At 39.6% G+C, this 27,727-nt stretch overlaps 1 protein-coding gene across 5 annotated transcripts; it reads left to right on the forward strand.

The window, feature by feature from the left end:
* The first annotated feature begins 2,052 nt into the window (after positions 1-2,052).
* SPPL2A (signal peptide peptidase like 2A) lies at positions 2,053-27,727 on the forward strand. 5 transcript variants are annotated; one of them, XM_059858415.1, is made up of 17 exons: positions 2,053-2,245; positions 6,079-6,198; positions 6,908-7,090; positions 7,862-7,951; positions 11,217-11,350; positions 13,419-13,570; positions 14,313-14,409; positions 14,919-15,020; positions 15,633-15,714; positions 15,964-16,038; positions 16,650-16,706; positions 16,864-16,917; positions 17,343-17,442; positions 18,269-18,346; positions 18,680-18,840; positions 20,642-20,675; positions 25,050-27,727. In XM_059858415.1, exons 1-17 carry the CDS (start codon positions 2,192-2,194, stop codon positions 25,079-25,081), a joined length of 1,605 nt encoding a protein of 534 aa, XP_059714398.1. In that variant the 5' UTR covers positions 2,053-2,191; the 3' UTR covers positions 25,082-27,727. The 5 variants fall into 5 exon arrangements, with proteins under 5 accessions (XP_059714398.1, XP_059714395.1, XP_059714397.1 ...); XM_059858412.1 differs by lacking the exon at positions 25,050-27,727 and adding an exon at positions 22,402-23,974 and having other exon boundaries at positions 20,642-20,677; XM_059858414.1 differs by lacking the exon at positions 20,642-20,675.

The following is a 27,727-nucleotide window of genomic DNA, read 5'->3' on the forward strand; positions in this document are numbered from 1 at the left end:
AGTTTTGGTTACATATTACAGCTAATGGTAAAGCCTGGGGACTACTGAAGTTGCCAGTAAAGATTACCTAAGAAGTACTCACTGATATCCTAAACCCTTCTGAAATATCTTAAGCTGATATTCTAACCCCCTGCCCCCCTCTACAGCTTTTCAATGCAGGTATTTCTAACCCACATAGTCCCACTGGACTGCAGAATACATGTTTAGGGTAAAAAATGTTTTCACAGTGTCTTTAAACAACCATCAAGGCAGGGGACATCAAATCAAGCATACACTTTTGAGAGAGCATTTCCTTTTATTCAGAGGAAATTGTATTCCTTTCTCCTTGGCCCATTTTTATTTCCATCTGCAGACAGAATAAAAACTGCTGTGTTTTCCTGGGGAACACAAGGGGAAGGATTAGTATGTGGCAGGACAGGACATGCTGCCATGGAATCTGATCCTGGGAGCAGCTACACACTTGCAATTCAAATTAAACACTTCTTCCATGCCCAAAATACAGTGTAATGTACATACCCAGAGCTCATTACAGATCACAGAATTGGCAGATTTACTGAAGTAAATCAGTATTCATTTGTCATCCAGATCTTGTTAGACTCAGAAGAAGAGATAGTAGTTGGCGTAAAGTGTCACGGTTACTCTGACAACAGCACCAGAATAGAAGCACACAGATGGACAACGTACTAGCCTGTTTTTTTAAACACCAGTTCTGCACAGAATATTAATTATTAGCTGTGTCCTAGTGTGCCATTATCTGTTTAACTGTTTAAGCACATAAAATTGTTAGATACACTTTTGCAAGTCAGCAATTCTACGAGATGCACAAGCCTGTTCTGTTGCTGATATAATGAAGAATTGCAGATTGTCACTAAGTGAAATAAAAAGCCTGTCTGTTACCATCAAAATATCAGTACTGATTATAACACTACTTATGTACAGGTATGTACATAATGTAAACATTACTCAGTTTTTACAGCAACAGAACAGCTTCTTGACAATTTGCCATAATGTAGTGGAGAATGTTCTCAGGAGATGTTCTATATGCTTTTGTTCTTAAATGCACAGAGAGGGAAAAACCATGCGTGCAGGAATCTCCTTCCTCAGTAGTAATAACTAATAAACACTTAGTTTGTGAGGAACTCAAACTAAGCGAGTTATCCACTTAAGGTTTTGATTTACTGATGCTGAGTTGGAGCTCAACTCTCACACTCTTGAGTCTCCCTTTCCCCCACACCTCCGCCGTTTCAGTCACAGCCACATTCCCTTCTTCCTACAACAATCTTTCTTATCTTCACCCCTTCCTCTTCCCTGTGCGGGCTCTTCGGCAGGCCCCGGGAAGGGGCAGGGGGCGGACGGCGGAACCAGTGCTGGAAAACCTCCAGTAAAAAAAGGGATGTTGAACAACTTCCTTTGCTGGTAAATCACGGAGCTCTTTCAGCCCATCCCCTTCCTGGAAATCCTTGCCGGTTCTTACATGTGATGCATCACAGCCCTTTGAATACTTTCGAAACCTGGAAGAAATCTCTGAAATGTGCTTGTTGGGTTGTTGGTTTTTTGTGTGTGTGTGTTTTTTTTTTTTTTTGTTTTTTTGTTTTTTGTTTTGTTTTGTTTTGTTTTAAAGCAAACCACGCAACTTCCTCAATCTTGTGCTACAGTTCACACTATTCTGTTTCTCGTACTTGTTGCTCTCACGTACGAGACCTTGCTATCCTCACCACACCTCTCCCCACGGCTCTGCGAGGGCTGGACCGAGACGAAAAACTCTGCTTGCTTTGCGTCGGGAGACATGAGGCAAACGCAGCCGTTTCCTCCTACTTGTAGGGGCTCTGAGGAGTTTTAGTGAGCCCCTCAGTGCCTACAACACTGGCACTGGTTGCTGGGTGGATACCGCGACCTCTGACAGCCGCGGATCCCCTGCGGATGGCAGCGAAAGAGCGCACTGTGGGTGCAGCGGCACACAGAGGGCCGGGGGCGGGGACGCGCAGCCCGTGCCCGCCCGGCTCCCCCAGCGCCGCCCCGCCGGCAGCGCCGCCCCCGCCCGCCATGCCCGCGGCGTCCCGGGACCGGCCGACAGCGGCGGCCAAGGACGGAAGAGGAAGTGGCGCCGCGCCGGGAGCCGGTGAAAGGCTCCGCGGGGGCGTGCGGAGCCCGAGCCCAGGGAGGCCCCTCCCCGAGCAGCCGGCGGAGGACGATGGGGGCGGCCGGGCTGCTGTGGGCCGCGCTGTGGGCCCTGCTGCTCCCGCTGGTAAGGACGCGGGGCCGCGCTGCCGCGCCGGCCGGGCCCGAGCGGCGCCGCTCGGGCCGGCGCTGGCGGATGGCGCTGCCTGTCGCTTCTGTTCGCTGCCGGCCCAGGGGCTCCCTCTGCCCGCCTTCTCCCCCGGGCCCGTTCCCGGGAGCTCGCCGGCCGCGGTGCGCAGGGCCCGCGCAGCTCCCATCTCCCGCGGCTCGGCTGGGCTGGGCTGGGCTCGGCTCCCCCTGCCGCCGAGCGCCTCGGGGTTGGGCTGGAGTGTGGGCCCGGGGCTTTGGGCCTCCTGTGCCCGCCTCGGGCGGGGCCTCTCGGTTCCCCCCACGGGCCCGGGGAGCTCAGCCCGGGCCAGCTCCGGTCACGCCTTGGGAGTTGAGATAAGAAGTCTTACGTGTGCCTTCGTGGATAAACATGGTGTTTAAATTTGGATGCGGGGAAGGGGGAAACTCCTAGTGTGTGTGTGTATCCTGACTTTTGTCTCCTCCATTTTCAGTTTTGGTTTCGGTGTGGCACACATTCTCAGCTTCTCCCTCTCCACAGGTGTACATTGCCGTGGAAATCTGGCTGACCACCTTCTGCCAAATGGGGTAGTGAAATGGGGAAGCCAGAAACATCCATAATCTTTTTAGGCAGTATAAAGGACATGTATGCATTAAATGCTGTTCCATAAAATTGTTTTGTTGTTTGTTTTTGGATTTTTTTTTTTTTTTACTTAATTTTAACAGAATTTATCTTGTTTTAGTAAGACAGGATGCAGAATACTTCTTTCCTGTGTAGGAAGTCACCATTGGATATGTTCAGCAACAGGTGCACAACACAGTCTCTTAGTACCTCGAGAATGCCTGTGGGGGTAGTAACTTGTCTCCCTGGCTTTTCCTGAGTCCCAGGTAGCTGTCACTGGCATGTTGGGGTTTTCTGAAGAGTGGCTTTGCCCTTTACCTCAGTGGTTTGCTGCTGCTGACAAGGGAAAGGGCTTCTGCCCTCTTATAAGACTTCAGGCCCTGTGTCCTGCCTCCTTCTTTGCTCTACAGATGCAGTTGTAGCAGTGGTGAGCATTAGACCAGGTCATTCTGCCTCAGGAGCAGTGCCTTGACATTAACAGTGTGGGGAGTTGGCTTTGGGGAAGGATCACTGCTGCTCTCTGGGCATGGGCTCCTGTCCTCCTGGGTCACAGTGCCTGGAGGGAGGGAGAAGGGCTGGTTTGTGTGTGTCACACGACCACTGGCAGAACAACAAAATGATGGTTGTTCTGTTCATGGCTATTTTTTTCCCCCTGCCTTTTTATGTTTCTGTGGGTTTTATGTTGTCACTTGCTACATACAGACTACCTTCTCCCTAGTCTGTACCTTTGAGATTCTCTATGTCTTATCTAGGTACTAATTGTGATGGATGTTGTAAACATGGGCTTGGTTTTGTCTCTGTGTCTCCTGGTTCATCTGATTTCCTGTATTCTGTGTGGTAGAGTTACTGGGATACTCCAAAGCTCAGCAGTCAGCCCAAGCTTACATCCCTGCAGTGACAGGAACACCTTTGGAAAATTAGGCATTAAGAGACAGAATGAGAGTTCTTCTCTATCAAAGATAAAGAATTATACAACAAAAATTTAAAGTGATAAGGGAAGGAAATATGATGAGAGAACTACCTGTTAGAAATAGAAAGGAATTTGTTTGGAGGTGAGGGGATATTGGGAATTGTCTGAACCTGAAGGGAAAGGAGATGGTGATGCCCCTTTAAAGTAAGGACAGCTGTCATGCCTCTTCTCCATGGGAATGCTTTTATGCCAGAACAAATCAGTCTAGGGAAGCAGGTTAATCTTTTCAAGAGATGTTACTGTGATCACACATTTAGTCTTGTTCTTAAGTAATAAAATTGAAAATGGGCTTGGTGAGAAATGTATGTGTACTGAGAGTAGGATTTGTTCGGTGGCACAGCTGACTGCAAGGCCACCTACCCAAACCTAGCCCTTGTCAGTTGTGAAAGGATACTGAAGCCATTAGAAAGTAACAGGACTTTAGCTGGTTGCAAGAGGATTTCCCTGGAGATGTTCCAAGTGAGGTGTATCATGTAGCGTTTCTTTTAATTTTTAACTTCTAAATGCAGTCTCTGGAGCTCAGCAGTGAATAGGTGTGGCTGCACGTCATGCTCAGGTCCTGCTTCCCTCCACCTGATGAGGATGAATTGTGTGCCCTGATTAATCCCCAGAGGAGGGAAGCTTGCCAAACAAAACATGCATATCATGTAAGCAAGTAATCACTCCTTCTAGGTAGATTTATCTTGTGTAGCGTTAACACTTGATTTCCTGGAACCCAGAAAACACTTCTTTCTCTGTTTGGTGAAGCAGAAGAAGCTTTTAATGGATGTAAACCTCTGGGGCTTGCACCTTTTAGAAGTCTTTACTGCTTTTAATTCACCATTAGCACGTACTTCTAGGTGAAAGCATTTGAGAGGGCAGCTTGATCATTTTTGTGCTGATCATAAATCATGGACCAATTTATTTCAGCTGACAGCTGAAGAACTGGTCTGTATTAAACAGTTAATGTGCTCAGGCCCTTTGACACAGTTCTCCCAGCAGATGTTCGTGCGCTGGGGCCAATATAATGGATTCCTCTGAAGAAGGTTTTTTGCTATTCAAACCAGGCAGACATAAACCTCTGAAACAATATCGTCACATGCTTTTATTTTCTCTCCAGTTCTCCCTTGCTGCAGAGTACAGATCTTCTAGCTTGAGGAGAAATGCCTCTCTAGCACTGTTAATGCTTAGCATTGTTTATCTGTTTGGGCTTCTCCCCCATACCCCTGCCTACTTCTAGCTTAATATGTTAGTGGTTTTTTTATACAAATCTGAATTTTACAGCAGGATTTTTTTTAAAAAAATTTTTTTACTTTGATGATGCTTCTTGCTATAAAGGTCAGTTTCAAGGCCAACAGTTGAAATAAGAACATCTTCCAGTTTTTTTGTGGGTATACTTCTTTGAGGTGCAAATAATGTTTATTTCTTTTCACTGCTTTACAGCTGTAGTTGCATCTAATCTTTAGTCTGTTCATTTATCCACTTAGATACCTGAGCTTTATTTACACTTGGGGAGAAGTATACATTCCTAACATTGTCACAAGTTTTACAATTCAGCTGTATTTGTAAATAAAAGGAATCATATTACTTGAGGGGCTCTAATCTTAAGAAACACCAGTATCTCCTTGATTACACAAATTCTTCTTAAGGTACTCTATGGTCTCTTTGTGTTTACAGATACTTGACAAAAAATATTTGGGGAATTGTCATATCATACATACATACATACGTGTGTGTATATATGTATATATATTTGTACGTGTATATATGTATATATATACATAATACATATACATATATATATATATGTAATACATATAACCCCCTACCTTTATTAGTAGGGAAAATTCTAGAGTCTGTGAGGAAGGAAGACTCTAGAACTTCACCTCTTTTCCATGTACTCTTCTAATTGCTTTCCATGTAAAATTTTACACTTTTTGGAAGGCACAAGATAGAGAATCTGAAGTCCTTTGCTTTGGTTTCTTGCTTTTGTTCTGCTTGGTGACATGAACTGTACATGTCATAAACACACTGTATTTGCAATGAGGATAAGCAGCGTTATACAGTTACTAGGTTCTCACTAGATTTTCAACCTGCTCTCAAGCTCTCCATCTCTCAGGGAATCAGTTATTTTGTAAAATAATGAGTTTAGTAAATCCCTTTTCTCCTAATAGATCTTTGTCATGCTAAGCTTTTCAGAAGAAAGTTTGCATAACTGATATTCTGAACCTGCTGTAACTCAGCACACTGTGATCTGTTGCAGGTTGCTGCTGATGAGGGGATCCTGCATGCCTCTGGAAGTGGGGTGCCTCCAGTAACTAAGGATTACTGCATCATTTACAACTCCAATTGGGTATCTCTTCCAAAAACCTTGGACAATGCTGTAAGTAGCTTGTAGTCATACTCACTAAGAAAACTAGAATGCAGTATGAATTTGAGTCAACTATAAATGGTCTTCAAAATTTTAAGTTAAATATGTGCTACACTGAATATTTGCTGTTTTGGTTCATGTTGTCCCCTTCACCCCAATCACCCAGAAAAAAAATCTGTAGTGAACATTTCTATCCTTGAAAGAGTTTACTTCTAGAGTTTACAAAGGGAATACTCTGTGCTTAGAACCAGTTTTTTTTATGTATTCATTTTATCCTGTTAATTTTTTTCCCTTTGGATGTTATCCTTCTGTCTGAGTTCTATATTTGGGAGTTAAATTTGTTTATTTCTTTACAAAAATTGGTAAACTTCTGAAGCTTTTTTCTATTGGCTCATCAGTTTGATGTACTGTTTAATTGTCTTGAAATAGGTGATTTTTCTGTGTAATCAGTTTCTTATATTTAAATTACCAACTACTGTGAAATTGCCCTTAGAAATAGCCAGATTATTTCAGCTCTGTGCTGCTCTAAATGTTCCTCACTATTGCAGGCTGCAGAAACTGCTGCTGTGATTTTATATTCCTGAATTATTCTTTTCTGTTACACCTCTTCCTGGCAAATTTCCAGTTAAAGAGCATAGTAATGTAGTCATCTGGATGAATTTGTTTGTAATATCAAATTTCCTACTTTAATCACATTCCTTTTCTCCTTCTTTCTCTGCAGACTTTCAGGGCTCTGGAAAACCTGACTTCTACAGTCCTCTGCAGTTCAGCTGAAGTTCCTCCTGGCTTAATGAAAGACAAAGCAGTTGTAGTGATGAGAGGAAACTGCACTTTCTTGGAGAAAGCAAGAATTGCACAAAGTTTGGGTGCTAAAATGCTTTTGATTGCCAGTAAATCTAGGCTGGTAAGTTACAACAAACAGTTTTCTTCTGTACTGAAATAGTGTCTTGTCTGTTTGGTCCCATGCAGTGTTGAGCAGGGTAAGCTGAGAGAAGCCCCAAATGCAGAGGACCCTGACCACAGGTGGAATTCCAGCATGAGTCATTTACCCTCCTCACAGAGCTGTGTGGGCTGTGCAATGCTGGCTTAAATCAGCTCAGAGGAGCTACAGAGCTGGATTTTTAAATGTTCCTTATATCTTCCAACATGTTTCTGAATGCAAATACTTGTCTTTATCAGTCCCTAATTTTAGTGCATTCTGAACTCCATGTAAACTTGGGTGATATTGTTTTATAGACATGTGTGATGAAAATAAGCTAGGGAAATGTAATCCAAAACTAGAAATCAAAAAAGGTCTTGTGAGATCTCGTTGCTTTTTTGTTCTCCATTGCAGCTGCAAAGTGTATGTACAAATATGTACAGTTCATTAATTTGTGTGTTTATCACCAAAAGTTCATCTTGTTTTAGAGGTGTAGAAATTAAAACCAGTTTTGATTATCCCTTGTAATACTATAAAAACACAACAGCAGTATGAATCCAGATGTGTTGGTATTATCACCTGGTTTGATTTAAGTACATCTGTCTTTTTTAATCTTTTGGAAAGGGTGATGAATGAGCTTTTTGGTTTTTGCCTTCCTACAAATACACTGAAATTGAAAGGATAATCTGCTTTTAGTGATCTAACCTACTTTGTAAATAGGCTCAACATACTTACCACTTAAAATTTCTCTTTTAGTCTGCTATTTCAGATAACAAGACTGATTTTGAAGATGTGACTCTTCCAATTGCTCTTATAAGATATAGTGACATAGTAGATATGCAGCTGGTAAGTAACAGAACTTCAGCACATTATGGTTGTAGAAACTTAGGTATTTGAACAAATATTTTAATTTCAGGTCAGGTCTGGATGTCTGTGTGATTTGAATGTGCTTATATACTGCTTTCATTCCTAGAGAGGATGGACATTTAGCTGTGAAAGTACTGGTCTTCCTAAGCAGGTGAACAAGAAAGAATAGTTGGTTGGTTGATTGATTAGAACACTGAGAATGGGAAACAGAATACCTGACTGGGGATGGGGAACCTTAAAAGTTTCCTGTTGAACAAGACAAGCTGTCTTGCAGTAGACTTGGATACAGCTGCAGGTGCCTGACACACATGAAGAGCTGTAGCCTGAGAGGGCTGTTCTTTAGTGCAGAAGCTACAACAGCTGAGCCTGTAGTTGCTGGCACCAGAGCTTTCAGGCAAGCAGCACCTGGGCAGGTTGGATCCTGAGGAAAGACTGAGAATTTTTTGCCTTTGCCAGATGCTGAGCTCCCTCTGTATAATGTGGCAGCATTAGCTGAGGAGTGGTTAGGCAGTGGAGTTTTTCTGCTGGTGAGTTGATGTGAGATGCCAAATGCATGTTATTAAAATACAGCAGTTGTACAGTTGTCCTACACTTTAGAGGCAGGGGAGTTTGTTTTGGGAGTATTTGTAGTTTCTTTTCCTTGGCCTGTAACATTAGGATAACAAAACATTGTACAGGGTTTTAAGGAAAACAGTTTATTTTCATCAGTGTGGCTTTTTCTGTTATTATGTTGTTGTTTCTGGTTTTTTATTTAGTGCTGCATAGTTTTGCTAAGCAGGAGTTGTGTTGCACATGTTTTTCTGGGGATAGCAGAGGCTAGCACTGTGTGGTCTTAGCTTCTTGAGTTGAATTTGCAAGCTCACTTCACCATTTCTGCTCTTAATCTTCAGAGCTGCCATGGGAGGTTGTCTTAGGTAAGTATGCAAGCTGAAACTGCCTGATTGGTAGGACTTTGGTTGTTTACTGTCCTCATTACAGATAGGCACTGGCATGACTGAAGGTTTGTGCTGTCTTCAGTCTGCCACAGCCTTGATAAGTACTCTAGTTGGGTTCTGCTTGTCCTCTTGTCTTCAGATTTGTTTCTTCAGTCAGATAAGTGTTGTTTGCTTGCTTGAGTGATTTTAGGATGCCCTACTAACATGAAAGGGAACTGGGGCAAGTTAGGTCTGGATCTTCTCTGCACTTCTTTATTGTCCAGTTATGCTTGGAGTGGTGTGATGTGGAATCACTTCTGTGCAGCTGGAGTAACTCATCAAAGCACCTCTCCTGTAGATGGTGTGCCAGGTGATGTCTCATACTGCTGCTGAATCAAATAATAAATTTTTGTCTTAGAATGAGACTACCTTCATAAAAGTAGTGAGGAACACAGCCTAGTCTACAAGTGATCTTTCCTGGTTCTGCTCTAGTTTTTTGCCAAAGCCTTCTGTCCTGTCACTGGCAGCTGTTATTTTGAATTATATGCACTGTTTGGAATCCAGCAGCCATTGTACACTTCCAACTACAGTTGCATTTCATGTTTAACTCTCTTTAAAGCTTCCAGCTTCCTCCTTTATTTAGAAAGAGAGAGACAGCACCAGTCTGAGGGAAGTAGTTTATATAAGCATTCTTTTTACTTGACAAGTAAATCAACTCTGTTAGCCTTCACCATTACAGCCAAGTCTGTTAAGAGTTTTGATAGCAATAGCAGAGTGTTACAAACCTTTTAGTCAGTGGATAGCTCTCTTGCAGATTTGTTACCTGATGCAGTCTGTTTCATTCTAGTGCTCCCTGTGGTGGGAGTTGAGACTTAGGAAGTTTTTAGTGAAGAGAGGAACAATAGGAACAAAAGGAAACAATTGCTCTGGATTTTAATGTGAATTATACTTTGTAAGATTTATGAAACGTCAAGGAAAAACTGGATTAAGATATGTTGGAACTGAATACTATAAATGTATAAGCCTCTTAGGATTTTTGGCTGTTTTTTGGTTCTTGGTAGTGTGTGTTTGGGTTTCTGTGCGTATGTGGTTTGGTTTTTTGTTTGGTTTTTTTTACATAAAGGATGCTGTAATTTGAGTAGGGTTTTTTTTCCCCTTTAATGTTATGTTCCACTTCATACAACTACAGTGTTTCACTAGAATTTAATTTTATTCCTTGTTTTCTGAACTTCCATAACTTCAGGCAAAAGGAATGATTCTGACTTTTTTAGCCTGCAGAAAGGTTATTATCTGTAATTTAGATGTTGAGATGATTCAGCTTTCTTCATCTGTGGCCACTGTATTCCATTCTACCACTGGTCTTCCCATTCAGTCTTTCTAGTGCCAGTTTGATCTTTCTGTAGCCAAACTTGTCTGGCATGTTCTTCTGTCTCTTGCTTTTATCTCACATGCAGACTGTAAACAAATCTGGGTTTTTTTCTGCGTCTCTGAAGTCTGTTCTCACTGCACAATTATTTTAGATGTCTGGACTTACTTTGATTGCAACAGCAAACTTGTCTTCCCTACTGCTTTCCATTTCCTGTCAAATTATCATCCTTTCTTTGTTTTTTAAATCTCACCTTTCAGTCAAATGGAAGCACCCTGGTTTTGCTTTCAAGATTTTTGTACAATACAGTACCAGTTACATCTCAGTGTTCTCTCCCGTTTCCTTCTGTGTACTTCAGCTGATTGTTTTTTTTCCTTAGGTCTTAAATTTTTAAAATAGTGTAAAATTGCTTTCATTTGAATCCATCTCAACACATGTTTGTCTTAAGCTGTTGGTAAATAACTTCCTGCCACCTTGAGCTGTCTGTGTGAAGCCTCGTGTCAGTCTCTGAACTGAGTTCTGTGGGTTTGAGAGCTAGGGGAAGATCTGCTGGTACCTCAGTGGAACTGTGAGTTGTATTTCAAGGTGATTGAGTTAGGTGTGCTTTCCTGCAGAGCAGATGTCTTTGATAGCACTTGGTGTATTTTGGGGAGGCATTTGGGCTAGAGGTACAACTTCTGAGAAGTGTGGAAAGAATGCAAAGAGGTACCATTTTCTCTTGTGGTATCTCTGTATTTGCACAGGAGTAGTAACAGATTTGTTTCCAAACCTGACCATCCTGAAAGGTAGCATGGGAAGCATTGCTTCTTGGCAAACATACGACATGTCTTGTGCAGTGAGTTGAAAGCTTCCTCTTAGCATTGTGTAGAGTAAGAGGAGGAAATCATGATGTACATCTTGTTGGAAAATAAGCAATATAATTTCTTTGTTTCCCTTATGAACCAACATGTATGTTATATTTCAGGTGCTTGGAAATGAAGTTAATGTGACTCTGTATTCACCACCTTTGCCAGAGTTTGACTACAGTATGGTTGTCATCTTCCTAATTGCTGTGTTTACAGTGGCACTGGGAGGCTACTGGAGCGGAGTAGCAGAACTGTAAGTTGGTTAAATGGAACTGCTTAAATTACATGGACTGCAAAGGCTGTGAAAACTCACTCTGATCAGTGAGAAATTGTTTTCTTTTAGGCTGGTAGTTAAATAATTAGAAGACCTAAGTGCAATTAGCTGCTTTGTCATTAAATTTTTGAGCACTGTAACCTCTGAAAAATCACCAGAGGTCTTTGAGGAACCTCAAGCATAGATTGTAAAAGTTCCTGAGGGATAATGGAGCTCTCAGGAGGAGGCATGAGTTAACATTTGGACAAATTACCAAACAGTCTGTAACTTGCATTATAATTCTCCAATATCCACAATAGAAATTAGGTATTTTAGTTGCACTTTAAAGTGCAGTGATTCAGGAGGTAAATACATATTGTATGTAGAGTCTGCATTGGTAGGGATCTGTAGAGCTGCTCCATCCCAGTTGGCTGTGCAGCACTCCTGTCACTAGGAGCAATGGGAAGCACAGTTTGGTTGTCTGGCTGGCTCTAGATAAAGTCCAGCCTGGCTTATCTGCTTCAGCTTTTTGTTTTATCTGCTGGAGCAGCAGAGCTGGGATGGCAGCAGCTGCTCTAGGACTGGACAAGGACAAGGAAGCAGCAGCAGTCCCTGTGCAGGGAAGAGGGAGTGGCAGTGCAGAATGTGGCAAAGACAGAAGAAACGGGGTACTGGGGGTTTCTGCTCTGTCCTTGTGGGGTGTGCAGCTCTAAGTGATGCACAGAATTGTTATTAGTCTGGGCTTAAACTGGCTGTAGCTGGCCTTTGAGAGCATGGTGTTATTCTGCAGTATTTCTTGGGTGGCTGTGTATGCTAAATGGGCCAGTGTGTGTTGCTACCTTCAGGGTCTCAGTGGTGTTCTGGTGCTTTGCTCCCCAGCACAACAAGGAGAGGATTGTATGTGATAACAACAGCTTCCTTTTTCCCACAGTTATGCAAATTAGCTATTTTAAAGAGATTAAAGAAGTAGAAGGAGGGGAGATGTGTATGTTTCTTTTTTTAAAGGTTGGATCTGATTATGCTGCTTTTTCACCTGCAGTGCTGCAGGGTGTGGCTGTACTGAATGCTAAAATAACAAAATGTGGTGCTGTCTCCCATATTAAAAATACCTAGATGTAATTTATTAAACTAGTTAAGGTGCTCTTTCATAAATCTAGGGCGAGCTTATTTCTTAAAAAAAGCTGCTTATTCAAAGCATGTCTTCTGAGAAGGTGATTCATCTAACAAGGTGCCTTGCTCCTGTGGGTTACTCTCTTTTGAATTCAGTGCTGAATTCAGCGTTTGGGAGGTAGGTGCTGGGATTCCTCAGGAACACACTATCTGATGGGCAATTTGCACCAGCTCTGTACTAAAGAGTAGAAGGGCTCTCTGTTCAAAGAACAAACACAGCAATTTAGGTCTCCTTATTTTGCATGGTGAGGTATAAATATGGAGTATGTATGCACAGGAATCTTACTCCCAGTGAAAAATCCCCAATTATACCACCTCTCTTTCACTTACTCTGTAATTATGAGGTGTAAGAGTAAAAGAACTAGTACTTAGCTAGTTTCATTCTCTAACATGAATGAAGATGAGAGACTCTTAATGTCTAGATGAAGTTTTAAGAGTGTGCAATACCTATGGTTTTGATTTATTGTAGACATATTTATCAGATTTTCTGCATTTAACCCAATAAATTTTCTAATCAGAGGTGATGCACTAATAGAGCTCAGTGATCCTGAAAAGCAGTTTAAGAGTGCTGTACTACTTTTCTTCACATGGATCAGGGTTTTGGTTGGGGATACTCCCCTCAAGTTGGCAATTATCACACCATAGAAAAGGAGCTCAGTTAAGAATCTTTTCCTTGTGATCTATGCTAGGTTGGAAGTGCTTATCTTCATTAAAAAAAGGAGGGAAATTCAAACAATAACTATACAGTTTTCTCTGGGTTTAAGTCTAATGATAGTATGAAGGACTAAACTGAAACCTTGTCAGGCTAAATGTTCTATAACCATCAATTCTGGTCATAGCAAAACATTTTCGTAATCTGTCATCGGAGGTAAATGTGTTGGTTGTTTTCTTAAAACAGTGAGAATCTGAAAGCAGTGGCAAGTCCTGGGGAGAGAGAAACCCGATGGAAAAAGGAAGAAAATGTTACTTTCACCCCTGTAACAGTTATCTTGTTTGTTGTCATCTGTTGTGTCATGCTGGTCTTACTTTATTTCTTCTACAAATGGTTAGGTAAGAAACAATGAATAATCTCATTTGACTTATTTTTCTACATGATATTATGAAGTGTTTAAGTCTAAAAAGCTAGATTTCTAAACCAAAATGAATATGACTTCTTAAATTATTCTCTCCATGCATGAGTTGAGGGTTGAAAGGATGCTACTTAAAGGAAAGGTTCTTTCAGCTGTCTTCCTAAGACTGCCTTGACAGTGCTTGTTCTAAATGAAGTTATGTGCAAGAGAGGTGACTAGTGGTGAGCGAAAAAAAAAAAAATTATGCCAACATTCTTGGGAGGATGGCAGTGACAACCTAGCAGTGTTTAGAGTTTGCTTGATGGGAGCATTTTTTTGATAGTTGGGGTTTGGTGTTTGGTTTTAGCTTTTTGGTGAGGATCTTGCTAGAAAGCAATTCTGACACCTCTGAGTCAAGTTTTTGCTAGATGAGAACTTTGTCATGGCAGAGACACTCAGAATTCAGCATTTTCTATACTATGGTCTCCAGTGACTATTGAGCACTGTTATAACTGTTAACAGTTTATATCATGGAATTATAGAATCCTCAAGCTTGAGGGAGACATTCAAGATCATCCAGTCCAATTGTCTACTCAGTACTGTTACTGTAACCCTTAGGCCACATCACCCAGTGCCAGTCAGACACCTCCTGAACACAAAATATCAAATGTATGTTATTGTGTTTATTTGCTGTTTTCTGGGTTTTTTTGGCACTGATTCCTGTCTTCATTGTTTTGATTTAGTTTATGTTATAATATCTGTCTTCTGCCTGGCATCTGCAATGAGCCTGTACAACTGTCTTGCAGCATTAATAGGAGAGATCCCATTTGGGCAGTGCAGGTATTGTGCACCTTTCACTTATTAAAAATGACTGGCTTCCTCTGGGTATTTTCTGGTTACTACTCAAGGCAGAAAGTACAAGAACAGTTTGACAAATTGTTTCCTGTATGGTTTTAGTGTGTGGGATAGTTACGAAAGAAAATTACAAGCTGCTTTAATAAATATTAAAGGTATCTGTAGCATAATCAGCAGTTAAAATAGTTGTAGATTTGCTGCATTACCTTTATTTGAAAGCATTCTGTAATAAAATTTGAAAGGCTCTGGTTGGCTGTTTGAACTTGGTTTTACGAAATTCTGGCTCTTCTGTCATGTGTGCTTATTTTGTTCATCAAGGAATTCTGTAAGGGGAGGATCCTCCACATTTGATCCTGTTTGGAGCAAGTACTGTGCTACAGGCAGCAGAGGTTGTTGGGTTGAGAACTCCTTGTCAGCTTAAGGATGTGTGATAGCACAGGCATGTGTCTTGGCTGCTGCAGGCCTTCTCTTTTAATTTAATTATTTTCTTTTAGGGTTACATGTTCCAACAAAACCATTGAAGTGAGGCTTATTTTTCTTGCTATATTCTGCATAGCAGCAGCTGTTGTCTGGGCAGTATTTCGAAATGAAGATAGGTAAGTGGTGCATTCTGGCTTAAGAGTAAGGTGAATAATTGGTGTTAATGAACTTCCCAGCATACAAAACTAATCCTGGAGTGCAGCATCCTTCTACACTCCAGTGCCAATTTCAAAAAAAGTCATGAAAGTATTTTGAAGCTTAACAAGTATGGGAGTAATAGAGAACAAAGCAATGCAAATGAGCTGTGTGGTAATTTGAAGTTATAAAAAACTATGAAGATGGGGAAGAACTAGCTTGATTGCTAATGATTGCCACAGAAGAAAAGAGGTGCAGAATAGCACAGGGAGTAGCTCTGCTCAGCAGTAGCTACAACATCCCTGTGTTATCAACACTGTTTCCAGCACAAATCCAAAACATAGCCCTTAGCAGCTATTGTGAAGGAAATGAACTCTATCCCAGCCATTACCAGCACAAACAGTTACCTATTTATGATCAGAGGCTGGTATAACCTGACCATCTTGAAACTAGGACTTTTGTGGGTTTGGTAGCAGTAATTCTGAAAAACTAATTTCTTGCTTTCTGAGAAATTTTCCTTGGTATTTCCAGAAAAATCTAGATTCCAGCAGCAGTTTGAACAACCTGTAAAAATGTTTTGGGGTTTTTTTCAGGTGGGCTTGGATTTTGCAAGATATTTTGGGAGTTGCTTTCTGCCTAAACTTCATTAAAACACTGAAAATGCCCAACTTTAAGGTACTGTAAGTTGCTTACCTTAAGATAATATTTTACTGCCATCAATCTGCACGTTTACTGTCAGGAAGTAGGTTTTCAATATGCAAGAAATATATATTAAAAAACATAATCCTTACAATTTTTAATAATTAATAAAAGAAACTAATCCTGTTCTAAATGTTATGCCAGATTAAAACACATCCGTGTGATACTTCAAAACCCACAGTAATATTTTCTTCTCTTTTTTTTTTTTTTTTTTTTTTTTGCCAGTCCTGTGTAATACTTCTAGGCCTCCTCCTTCTATATGATGTGTTTTTTGTCTTCATAACACCATTTATCACAAAGGTATGTCTGTGAATTTACTGTTAGAACAAAAATATCTGGTCCTTGGGAGAATATTTTTTGTTTAACAGGTCAGGTTTGCAGTGTTCTCAAGGTGGAAAAGCTGATTTCCATTTTTTTCCCTTGTAAGACAACAGTGGCCTCAATTTTTATGGCAATCACATGGTCAAAAGTAAACCATCCCCACTTAGTGTGATCATGAGAAATTACTGCCTTCCAATTTTTGTCCTTCTTTTGCTTTATACACCCATTTATTGGAATATGCTCTAGTACTTTTTGCAGTGTGGTATGAGCTGCGTGCAAGTGTTAAACTGCTTTTCTTTTGAAGCAGAAAGCTCATGGAAGAAAAAGCTGACATGCTTTTATCTAAAATTCCAGCTACATCTAGTGGACTTGTTGTTTGGGGTTTTTTTAACATTATTTTAGGCTGGACTAGATGTTTTTATTGTCAAACAATGCAGTATAATACTGTGCAATACCAGAGCATTCCCTTTGATATTCAGGATTTTTCCAAACCTGAATCGTAAGTGGAGGGACAAGCAGTTTTTGTAAATGTGGTATGAAAGTTTTGGTTCATCAAACCACTGACTTTTGAAAAATAACTTTAATTTCAGAATGGGGCAAGTATAATGGTTGAAGTTGCAGCTGGTCCCTTTGGAAACAGTGAAAAGGTATGAACAGTCATAGTAATATGTGCAGCATTAAAGTACTGACTCTGTGTAGCTAATTCATAGTGTGCTTTTCAGCATAACTTTCTCACAAAATATAGCCAGCTTCTGCTATTTTCTTATAAGTATTAAATGCCTGTTGACTTGGGTTTGATCCTAGAGTGATGGAAACTTGGTGGAAGTCCCTACTGAACGCTCAGCTCCCCATGAGAAAGTAAGGATTGTATTTCAGATACTGGATTTTTAAATTATTTCCTCTGAAAAGACTGTTCTTTTGGGGAAAACCTTACTGTCCAAATTTCTCTTTAGGGCCTGGATATCATTGATCAGTATTCTATAGTTAGGTTAATAATCAAGATTTGTTACTCCTGTTACATGGTTAAATACTGTTTTAACTTTTTTTTTGGTGTGTGCATATTATTTGTAAATCTGAAATTCCAGCTTACCAGTTGCCTTAAGCTTTATCTACTTTCTATGTTGGTTTCTGGTTTTTACTTCAGGTCCTACCTATTTTGAAGTCTGCATTAATGATAAATTAATTATATTTAAACTGTTTATTAATTCAAGCAACCAAAAATATCCAGAACACCAGAATGCTTTAGATGAGATTTATGTGGCTTCCGAAATAATGTTTTCCAGTTACCCGTGGTTATTAGAGTGCCTAGACTTGAACACTCTGCATCAACACTCTGTGACTTGCCCTTTTCATTGTTGGGTTTTGGAGACATCATTGTCCCAGGTGAGTAATTTTTTTTGGTAACTAACTTATGAATAAATATTTTGGGTTTTATTCTTAGCTGACTTGCAGTGTTTATTCACAGGGTAATTACTAAATCAAGTGCAGCAGTTTGCCTTGATCAGTCAGTGCAGAATACAACAAAAGCCATAGTAGAAGAAAGCTCACTGTGTTATAGAATAATTCAATAGTGAAAGGGTTTTTTTATTTTCTGTTGTACTGGATTGAGTAAATGCAAGTCCCATAGGTAAATCCAGTTGTCAGTATTAACTAAATATCATTAAAATCTCACAGAAAGCAAATATTCTGTGACTTTGTAGGATTTTCATATCCTAGACTATGTAATTAGAGATGGGGTAATGTAAAATGTTTTGCCAAGTTTTTCCATCTTTCTCAGAAGAACTGAGTTTGGCCATAATTGGAGTCTTGAGCAAATTACTTTAATCAAGAATGTGCAGGAAAAATTGCTGAATGTTAAGAGTGAGCATTAGAATCCTATTGAAGAAATTAAAAATAGGTTGTTACACTTCTGTATTAGAAAGCTGAAAATAGCACAATGTAATTAGAGGTTTGGGGTTTTCAAGAAACCTAATTCCAAGCTTGCTTGGCTCATATTTCCAGTATGGTTTTTTCTCCATTTACTGTAGGATTTCTTAGACTGGCTCTTGCCTTTACAGAAAAAAATATTGGAAGAAGATAAAATACCATAATGGGAAGACTTACTATAAATTCTTTTATGCTGCTTTCATTTGGAAAATTGGGGAGAAAAAAAGTCATGACTAAACATTTCATTATTCCTTTTCCTTTTTAATTTTTTTTTCCCTTCAAGGGCTTCTGGTTGCCTATTGTCGAAGATTTGATGTTCAAACAAGATCATCTTCTATATACTACATTTCCTGCACAATAGGTAAATTGTGATATTTCAGCATGGTTGATCTTCATGGTAGCTTTTTTTAAATGGCAGATCTAGATAGTTTTCTTCAGGTAAGATTCAATGTTGTCAAGAATCTCTGTAGAAACTGTTTTTAAAAGTGTGCCTGCTTCTACTGAAGGTGGCTATTCTTTATGGCAGTGAGTTGCTTTGAGAAATCTTGCAAATATAGAGCAGCCTATTGTGTCTCTTCTTCGGTTATATTAAGAAGGAAAATATTGCTAAAAAATAAATGGTCTTACTGAATGATTGACCTAATCTGAAAATTCTCCTGTTCTTGATTGTGTATGTATGAATGTCTTTTTATAGCTTATGCTGTTGGCATGGTGCTGACTTTCATTGTTCTGGCACTGATGAAGATGGGGCAGCCTGCCCTTCTCTATCTTGTACCGTGTACACTCATCACGAGCTCCCTTGTTGCCTGGAGGCGCAAAGAGATGAAGAAGTTTTGGAAAGGAAGCAGTTACCAGGTAGGCTGGAGGCCTGGAGTATTCTGTTGTTGATTCCTTTGAGTATGCTTCTCTGAGAACTTGGTGACATTACCTGCAACCCAGTTTTTGCAAGTTTTCCTGTGATCTTCTGGAACTAATAAGGAAAAGTAGTCTTTACTCTTAGAAAATCTTAGTCTAGTGGTTGACATGGCAGGACAAAGCTCAAGGGAGATGAAATAGCTGCTTCAGTACTCAGGGAGGAAACGTAATTTGTTCTATTTACTTTGAAATGTTTTCTTGTATTTTAACATTCCCCATCTATCTTCTTGATGTGGTATAACATGAGTCACTGAACTAAGCATGCAGACTCCAAACTGCACTAGTTCTGTATTAGAGACAGTTCCAAAAAATTGGTGATCAACTAGAACTTGAGAAACTTTCCATCCATCACTGGTGGCCTATGTTATCAGGATTGTATGGAGCATTCAGGAACAAAGTAGCTGGGCTGGGTAACTGTTTGCTATCACAGCACACACTGTGGGCACACTGCCTTGGTATTCTGTATTACCCCCTTGGCTATGTGTAACACAACCCAGGAATTGCAGTTCTTAAAATCTCACCTGTTGACATGTACACATTTTCCCTGATGTGACTTGCTGTAGTACCTGGGTGTGCCAGTAACCCTTGTGAGCTGGCATTTATCATCAGACAGGCAGTCTCAAGATTACTCTGTGTTTTACTTGAGACCTAAGTTCAGTATTGCTTGAATTTACCATCACCTCTATCTAGGTACAGTGAATAGAAAGGTTCCTCTGTAGGTCAGAATTAATTTGGTTTACTGTGTATTTATATATAAATTGGTGACTGTTTGCTCTTCTAAAATCAAGTCACATTTATGAAGCCCAGTGACTCTGGGTTTGTTGTGGGGGAAACACTTTGCAATTTGTTTTCCTCATTTGAGTTCTGAGTAAGATTGGCCTAAGTACATTTGGCAGGTCTCCGTAGCAACAAAAATTTCTTGCACTTCTTGTAGCAAAACTCATACTTGAAAGAATTATGTTGCCATAGTAGTTATTTCATGTCCTTTCAACTGGTTTCTTGAAGGATTAAAACTACTCTGAACTTCAGCTTGTTTTGAGTTAGATGACTTCATTTCTAGCACAACTTAAAATGTTGATTTCAACCCCCCACTCCACCGTGTCTGAGTTAGACTTGTCTGTAACTGAGCCTGCAGTTGAGCTCTGTGTAACTTTACGAAGTAACTTGTATTTTTCTATAACTTTCTGAAGAATATTTTTATGTTAATTTTTTTGTTCCCAGAGAGTGTTACTCAAGTGTCACTCTTGAAAAGCTGCAGGGTTGATCTTTCTCATATGTTGTCTTTCTTATCTAAAACTGTATTTTGAACTGTCCTTACTGAACTTACAAACATGCAAAAAAATCCAAGCAAACAAACAAAACCCCAGACAGCCCCAACCCACACAGCTCCAGGGTTGAAATCTCCAGCTTTCAGTGCTCAGTTTGAGGAGGAAAGATATGGAAGGGTGTCAGAAGACAATTTTTTTGCTACAGCAGTGATTGAGGCTTGGGCAGAGCTGTTCTGTTGACAAGAGTGGCCCGACTTGTGTAGAGGTTTGCTTTGCCCTCGTGGGAACAGAAAAACCTTGTGGAGTTGTTAGGGAAAAGTGTCCTAAAATAGGGGTAGAAGAGCATGTAGAGTGACTGAACTTCATAGTAATAGTCCATTAGTTACCTTTTTGGATTTTGGGGTTTTTCTGATTTTTTTTTTTTTGTTGGTTTTGTTATGTATGATTTTAATAATGGAATGAATTTTATTTAGGTATCGGACTCCTCCAGGACGCCTTTGCTACAAGGTGTGATTATGGCCTTCTTTTAATGCAACTTTATTAATTGTCTTACAGTTTCTTTTTTCTCCTTTTTCCCCTTCTGCTTCCTCTTTTCAGTCTTTTTTGCATCTATCTCTTAATTTTATATAAATTACTCAGTAGAAGAGGGTAGAACTGAAGACAAGATACAAATCTGTATTCAAACTTAGTTCTTCTGGGGTTTTTATTTTTTAAAGGAGTGCAGGAAAACATAATATTAAGTAGCAATGAAGCTGTGATTCCTAAGCCTGAAGGCAGGCTTTGTTTGCTTCTCTACTCTCCAGCTTCCCAAACCCTAGGACTGTCTTGAAATATTTGCAGTTGGTGTTAGTTCCTCTTCTGTTACCTGTATTGCAGTCCTTCACCTGATTTTTCTGTGTTACTTCATAGATGTGAAAACCTGCTTAGTGCTAAACAACAATTTTGTTGTCTTGTGTTACAACGCTGAGCATTATAAATTTGCCTTTAGTAATCATGTCTGCAGCCCTTGTGTCACCTTCCTGCTCCACAGTGTCCTTCTTGCTGTCCTGTCTGCCCTGCTTGCCCTGGGCTGGGGAGCAGGGGCTGGGGCTGGCTCTCAGGGCCTCCCTGCCGCAGCACTTCTGGGCTGCAGCGAGCTTTGACCTTTCTTGGCAGCAGCTCCTGACTGCTAACACTGATGGCATTTATTTTTGCTGTCCACACAGCTTGCAGAGAGCAGTGCAAGCTTTCAAATTTCAGCTTCTCGTGGAATTTAAGCATTTAAATATAATCTTGAATTATAGTTGCTGGAGTTATACATCTATTTATAAAGCGAAGGGTGTCTGCTCTGGAGACAGTTTGAGCTGGTGAATTCTGCCTGACTGTGTCTTAAATTCTCAAATAAAAAGTACTTTTCTCGTTAGCTCCTTTCTTCTAAGAAAGAGTACTTTAAGTCTCATTAAAAAGCTTTAATAATAAAGAAATTAGATATAAACCAAAGATGATATTAGGAAGTGGGAGGGGTTGAGTGCAAATTAAAAGCAGATGGCCAGACTATTTTTATAACTTAGAATTCTTCTGTCCTGCTGTGCACACTCGAGTTCTTGGATAGGTTTGTTAAAATCACTTTTTTAGTTTCTACTTTATACGTATGACAAATACTTGACTCCCCAAGATAGCTCTGAGGTCCCATAATTCATAGCTGAGGTAATTTCTGTTTCTGCATAATGATGCAGTCTTAAATTCTAGTTATGCTCAGTGTGGCTCTTTTATGGTGTAGTCCTGAGCTGTAAAGAGTTGCTGCACAGAAGACATTTTAACTATTCATTGAAGTGCAGAGATTTCTTGGAAGAGTAAGGTACTTACTTTCCTGCCATCTAACTGGCAGTATTGCTGCTGTGAAGTGTAAAATAAAGGTTTACCTAGGTTTCTGGATTGCTTATACTCCTCATGGATGCCTTCATGATAAATTAATTTCATACTTATTTTCCAGTTATTGATTTAATTTTAGAATACTGGTTTTTATATCAGTGCAATCGATGAAATAATTTTAGCAAAATCATGGAAAATCTAGTGGCCTAATGCAACTTTGAAGTCTTCTACATGGAGTAGTCTTGAAACTTGTTGGAGTTTGTAATTTTGAAGTGTTTAGCACTTCTTATCTCTCTTTGAAGTAATAAATCAACAGATTTGTCACTGGCATGTTATACAGCATGCACCTGCCATTCAGTAAGTTATATAATCACATTTTTAGGTACTTGCAAATTCATCTGTACTGGGAGTTGTTAAGAATTCCACGAATGCAGCATTATTGCCATGAATCTTGCAAGCAACTGTGTGCATAGGTACTGTATGCTGTTACAGGGAGAGATTTGTACTGTCATTTCTAGTTTGGCTCTGTGGAAGTGGTTTTTTTTTTGGGGGGGGGTGAGTTTGCTGGTTTTAGTTTTTAATGATTCACCATGTTAGTAGATAGGTTAAACAAAAATGGTTTTGTTACAAAGCTGTCTTAACACCTCCCCCTTGAAAACTGTCAGAAATTCAGATGTGAGAGTCTCTTCCACTTCAGAGGTGTTCATGAGCTCTCCACAACATAAAGTCAGATTGCTTTGCCTCATTCTTAGGTTAAAACAGCAGCTTTGCCCAGGATTGTAGCAAGGTGCCTTCATCTTGCAGCTGGTTATTGGAAAGAATCCTGCAGCTTCTGCTGAGGCTTTGAGGAAGAGGCTGTCCTGAGAGAATCCACAGTGGAGATAGCTGTGTGGACAAAGCTGCTTAAATGCCAGCTTGTACTTTCAGAGAGGCACCTGTTGTCCCCAGCTTGAAGTTGTGGGCTGTCCTTCTGTGTGGAGGAAAGATTAAAAGTGGGGTGGCTTTTTTAGCCTTAAAACATTTATATAAAATTCTGTTTCCCCCCCCCCCAACACCCTTAGACTTTTACAAGGCATTTGGTTGTAAGGTTAACTTCAGAATTTGATTACTAAGTGGAGACTTAAAAATTTACATACAGGTGCTATCGCCAGCATTTGTTAAAAAAAAAAAACAAAAACCAAAAGAACATCTTTACTGCTTATTGTTGTAGAATTACAAGAAGAATCTTTGACTTTGGAATATACTGAATTATTGCAAGTACTTTTAACTCTTATTTCTAGGAACATCTTGTCAATTGCATAGGAAAAGACTGTACAAAAATGGTTAGGAAAATCACTTTCTCTATGTCAGCCATTAGTTGATCCTCCCTAGGCTGAAGGAAGATGTATGGCACGACTTCATGTAATATGGTATGGTACTTTGGGGAGAGGTTGTTCTTGTTTTATCCTGGAAATGAATACTTTAATCCTTATTCAAAGGGATGGTTTGAGTTCTGTAATTGTAGGGAGTGTTTTGATTTTGGTGACTTTTGATGTGGGTTTTTGGTCAGTGTAGAGGAAAATTCTGGATATACTGAAATAAATGCAAGATTGTCATTAGCACAAGAGCTGGGCATTCACTGCTGGACTGAGTGCTGCTGCTCTAACCCAGTCCTTAAGTCTATTGGCAAGACTGGTGCCTGCCTTAGTTCTTACTGTCATGGTTGTGAAAGGCCTTTTCAGGTCTTAGATGGATATTGTGTCCACTGGGCTCTCCTAAACCTTACCCAAACCCCACTGGCTTGTTTTTTGGAACTGTCATCTTGGTTTACTGCACAGCATGCTGGTGTGGCTGGACTGTGAAACAGCTTGTTTAAGCAAAAGTGCTTTTGATAAGGTATGTTGGTGTACTTTCAATGAAACAATTCTGGTGGCATAAAAGAAGGAAGGGCACTGGGTCATAACTAGAGGAGAAAAGTTAATGGAACAAGTCTTTTTACCCTGTGCACAGAATTACACCACGCTAAAGTGTGTACAACACAGCAGTTTCAGAGCTGGCTTTGTCCTGGCAAGGATTCTGAGCAGGTGCTAGTAAGGCAGGAAAATAATTGTGTGGAAATCTGCCCACCTTAGATCAGAACCCACACAGTGAGCAGCTGTTGCACAGAAAGACAGAATATGCCGCTTTGGAAGACCATAAGTAGGGTTTTCTACCTTTTGATGCTTGAAACATTATCTCATCCTAATAATCCTGCCACTTCGGGCATATGAGCTCCTTGGCACATTTTGTATTTTCAGCCTTAGGGTACTACTTCTGTGTCTTCTGTCTCTGGCTGTCAGCTACCCAAACTACCCAGTTTTTGGCCCCTTGTTAATTATGCTCAATTCTGAAGCCCTCAAACCAATGCTCTCAGTTTGTCACACTAACAAAAGTGTGTATTACCTCTGTAATTCATTAAATGCCTTCTTCCAGGAGGAAAACCAGAACTTTTGTTGCCTCCAGCAATACAACAGTGGATAGGGAAACAGGCTGCTTTTTAGTCAGGGCAACTACAAATTTGTTTTGAATTATTCAGGCAATCCAATCAGTTACATCAATATAATAATCTAGTTTGGATTCTCTCCTGATGCAGGACTTTAGTTCCATTTCCTTTATCCTTTCTGAAATAAAAGGAAAATTTGCGAAGAGATGTGACCACTACAGTTAGTTTTGAGTAAGTGTAATATAGGTAGCCTTTACAGCCATGAAAAGAGAGACTTTGTATTTAATAACTGAGATACTTCTGACTCACAAGTTCATTTTCTTGTAGAGGACTTGGGTCCTTGGTTGGAGACTCGTTTTGTAGTAGAAAGCATTAGCTAATACAGCTTTGATTATTTGGCTTAAATACTTTTCTGATCTATAGAGGACCTCCTAAATGTATGCTGCTAAAATGCACTCTAACACATGTTTAATTATATTTCTCTTAGCTAACAAATACTTTAGATCAATGGGGTAAAGCAATATTTCTTTATAAAGAGCCATCTCTTTCCCTTTTTTTTTCTTTTTTAGATGATGGAACACCTGGATTACACAGGAAATGAAGAAAGCACAGCATCAGCCACTGAACAGCCTGGAGGACAATAATATGTGGGATATCCTGATTTAAAATAGCTTTTGAATTTTTGACAGCTGAATTACAGTAAATTTGGTGAAATTTCACAATAGAGTGTTTCCCACTCTGTATAAAAAGGTTTTTTATTCCTGCACCTATATTTTTATGGAAAATACTGTTAATAACATAAAAGTAATCAAAATAGAGTTGCATTTTTACAGCCAAACCATAGCTAGTAACACTGTGCCTTATTTCAATTTAAATAAAAGGATATTTTCTATGCAATTTTCCAACTGTGTTTCTATACACTATATTTTTATAAAAGTTGCTTGCCCATATTATCCTAAGTGAAATGTTCTGTTAAAGTTAAGACTAGTTAGGTTTTTTGAAAAAAAATAAAGTACCCTTCATATGTTTTCTTTCCAGATTTTGAATGCAAAGTTGGATAGTAATGTAACTATAGCAACTGAAGAATGAAACTATAGTTCCATTACTACAAGTAATTCAGTAAACAGTGTGTATGTTGATGTACATTGTGAGCCATAAAATAAATAACAGGGCAAATTGAGTGTGGGCTTGTGAACTTTCCTCCCCACTCCCCTCATTGTATCACTGGCTTATGCCTTAATTGTGAAAATTGTTGAGCTTTGATGCAAGTCTTTGGATTATATACATGTCCTAGCATTTAAAAATAATAAAGAGGGAAAGTACTTACACATAATCTTGAATACTTCTGTGCAGCTCCTGGAATAGTTGACAGACAAGATGGTGTGGAAGGCAAGAGGTTTTTTGGTCAGAAAGTGCTACTTTAAGGGATGGGATAAAATGTTAACACTGGCCTGGTTCTCTCACCTGTTGAGAGTAGGTGTGTATTCGTGGTCTTCATTTGGCTGTGCATCAGTTCAGAGGGATAGGGGAAGACAGGACAGGGGTTTTTTTGTTACCTTTTGCATCTGCACCATATTTTTTTTTAAGTATTTTTGAAAATTCTTTGCAATTGATAGACAAAACAGGTTTGAATAGTGCTAGTAGTACTTGTGTTAGCTAAGGCAAATGCATGTGTTTAACTTGTTTAATCTTAATTTGTTTTTGCTTTTGAAGACTTGGAAAAAGGATAAGTAGTTTAAATCATTAATTTGCATTTAGAAGAGTTTGAGTTTGTTTGACATCTGGTCTTTTTTCAGGAAACTGCAAATTGAGGGGATTAGGCATAGAAAATTTGTATAGCTGTAATGCTAACACTTGACACCAAAGAAGACTGGAGAAGGCAACAAGGGGAGACCACTGAGTTCACTTAGTGCTAATGTCAGGTAGTTGTTAAAACATTTTTCCTATTCTTTAAATGAATGTCATTCCTATAGCAAGTACAAGTTCAAAAACCCTGGAGAAAACAACTGAGTAAGCACATGCTGGGCAGTGGCAATGGAGGCTTTCCTGCAGTGCCTCGTGCAAGTGCCTCCTTTGAAGGTCACCTCTAGACATTTCTAGTCAGTTTGGGGCATGTCAGCTCTGGAAAATTGACCCTGATTAAATCTAGTTTACCCAGATTTACTTTGGAAGTGTGCTAATTAAGACAATTGAAAATCTGTATTGGCAGTTAACAAAGGCTAATTGCAAATTTACCTAATTTATATCAAGTTTAAACTTTTGTTTGCAAGAGTCAGAAGCAGACAAAGGACAGCCTGGATATCAGTTGTTGCCATTCACAGAGATTGAGCCAGTTGATACGGGTGAGATAACTCACCTTGTTTGCAGCTTCCCTAAGAAAATAGAAATTACAAGCAGTTTTTGCATGTCAGTAGTTCCCCCCCTTGACTCAAGCTTGAACTGACAGCCTCAGAATACAGTGGTCATCTGTTTTATTTAACTGGCATTTCATAATAAATTAAAGCATACCTCAGCGTTTTAATAGCAGACTGAAAATGTGTCTTCTGCTGTGCTATGCTCTTTGACAAGCCCAGTATCTGCCAAAGTTCCGTGGTTTTGAAGAAGTTTCTGGAAATTCCTGAAGGAGATAAAGAAGTCATAACTCATTCAAAATCATGTACAATTGAAAGTCCTCAGAAGCTTCACAAACCTATGTAAGATGACTTTTGTCTCTTGGAAATCTTCCACATGGAGGATTTATTAAATTTTCAGCTATAAGTGATAATGGAATTAGTATAAATAAAAAAGACCTTTGGCAACAAAAGGTCATTCAGCAGCTGGCTGTGGAAGTTCTGTCTTGTTCTGTGCCTAATAATACTCCATGCCTGATCATGCCTGAGGTTTCACACACGTGTTGCCATTTAGTGGGATGTAAACTAACTTTTTTTTCTTTCAAATGCTTAGGTGCTTTGTTTACAAAAATTGTGAATGGAGTTTAAAATTTTATATAAATAGTAGGTTAGTATTGACTACTGAAATGAGGTTTTTATAAGTTCAATAGAACTGATTGCAACACTTCTAGCAATTTTGAATGTTTTTAATATTAAATTTGGTTGAGCTAAACACTGTTAAAAGCCTTGTTAGTCGTAGTTTAATAGAAAAACTTACTACCTTTTCATTGTATGTTTACTGACAACTGCCCCCTTCCTTATGACTCTTAAGTTATCACCTTAAAAATGTTATTAATAAATGTTACTTGGAAAAAGAA

The sequence above is a fragment of the Haemorhous mexicanus genome, chromosome 13 (genome assembly GCF_027477595.1).
Source record: "Haemorhous mexicanus isolate bHaeMex1 chromosome 13, bHaeMex1.pri, whole genome shotgun sequence".
NCBI lineage: Eukaryota > Metazoa > Chordata > Aves > Passeriformes > Fringillidae > Haemorhous > Haemorhous mexicanus.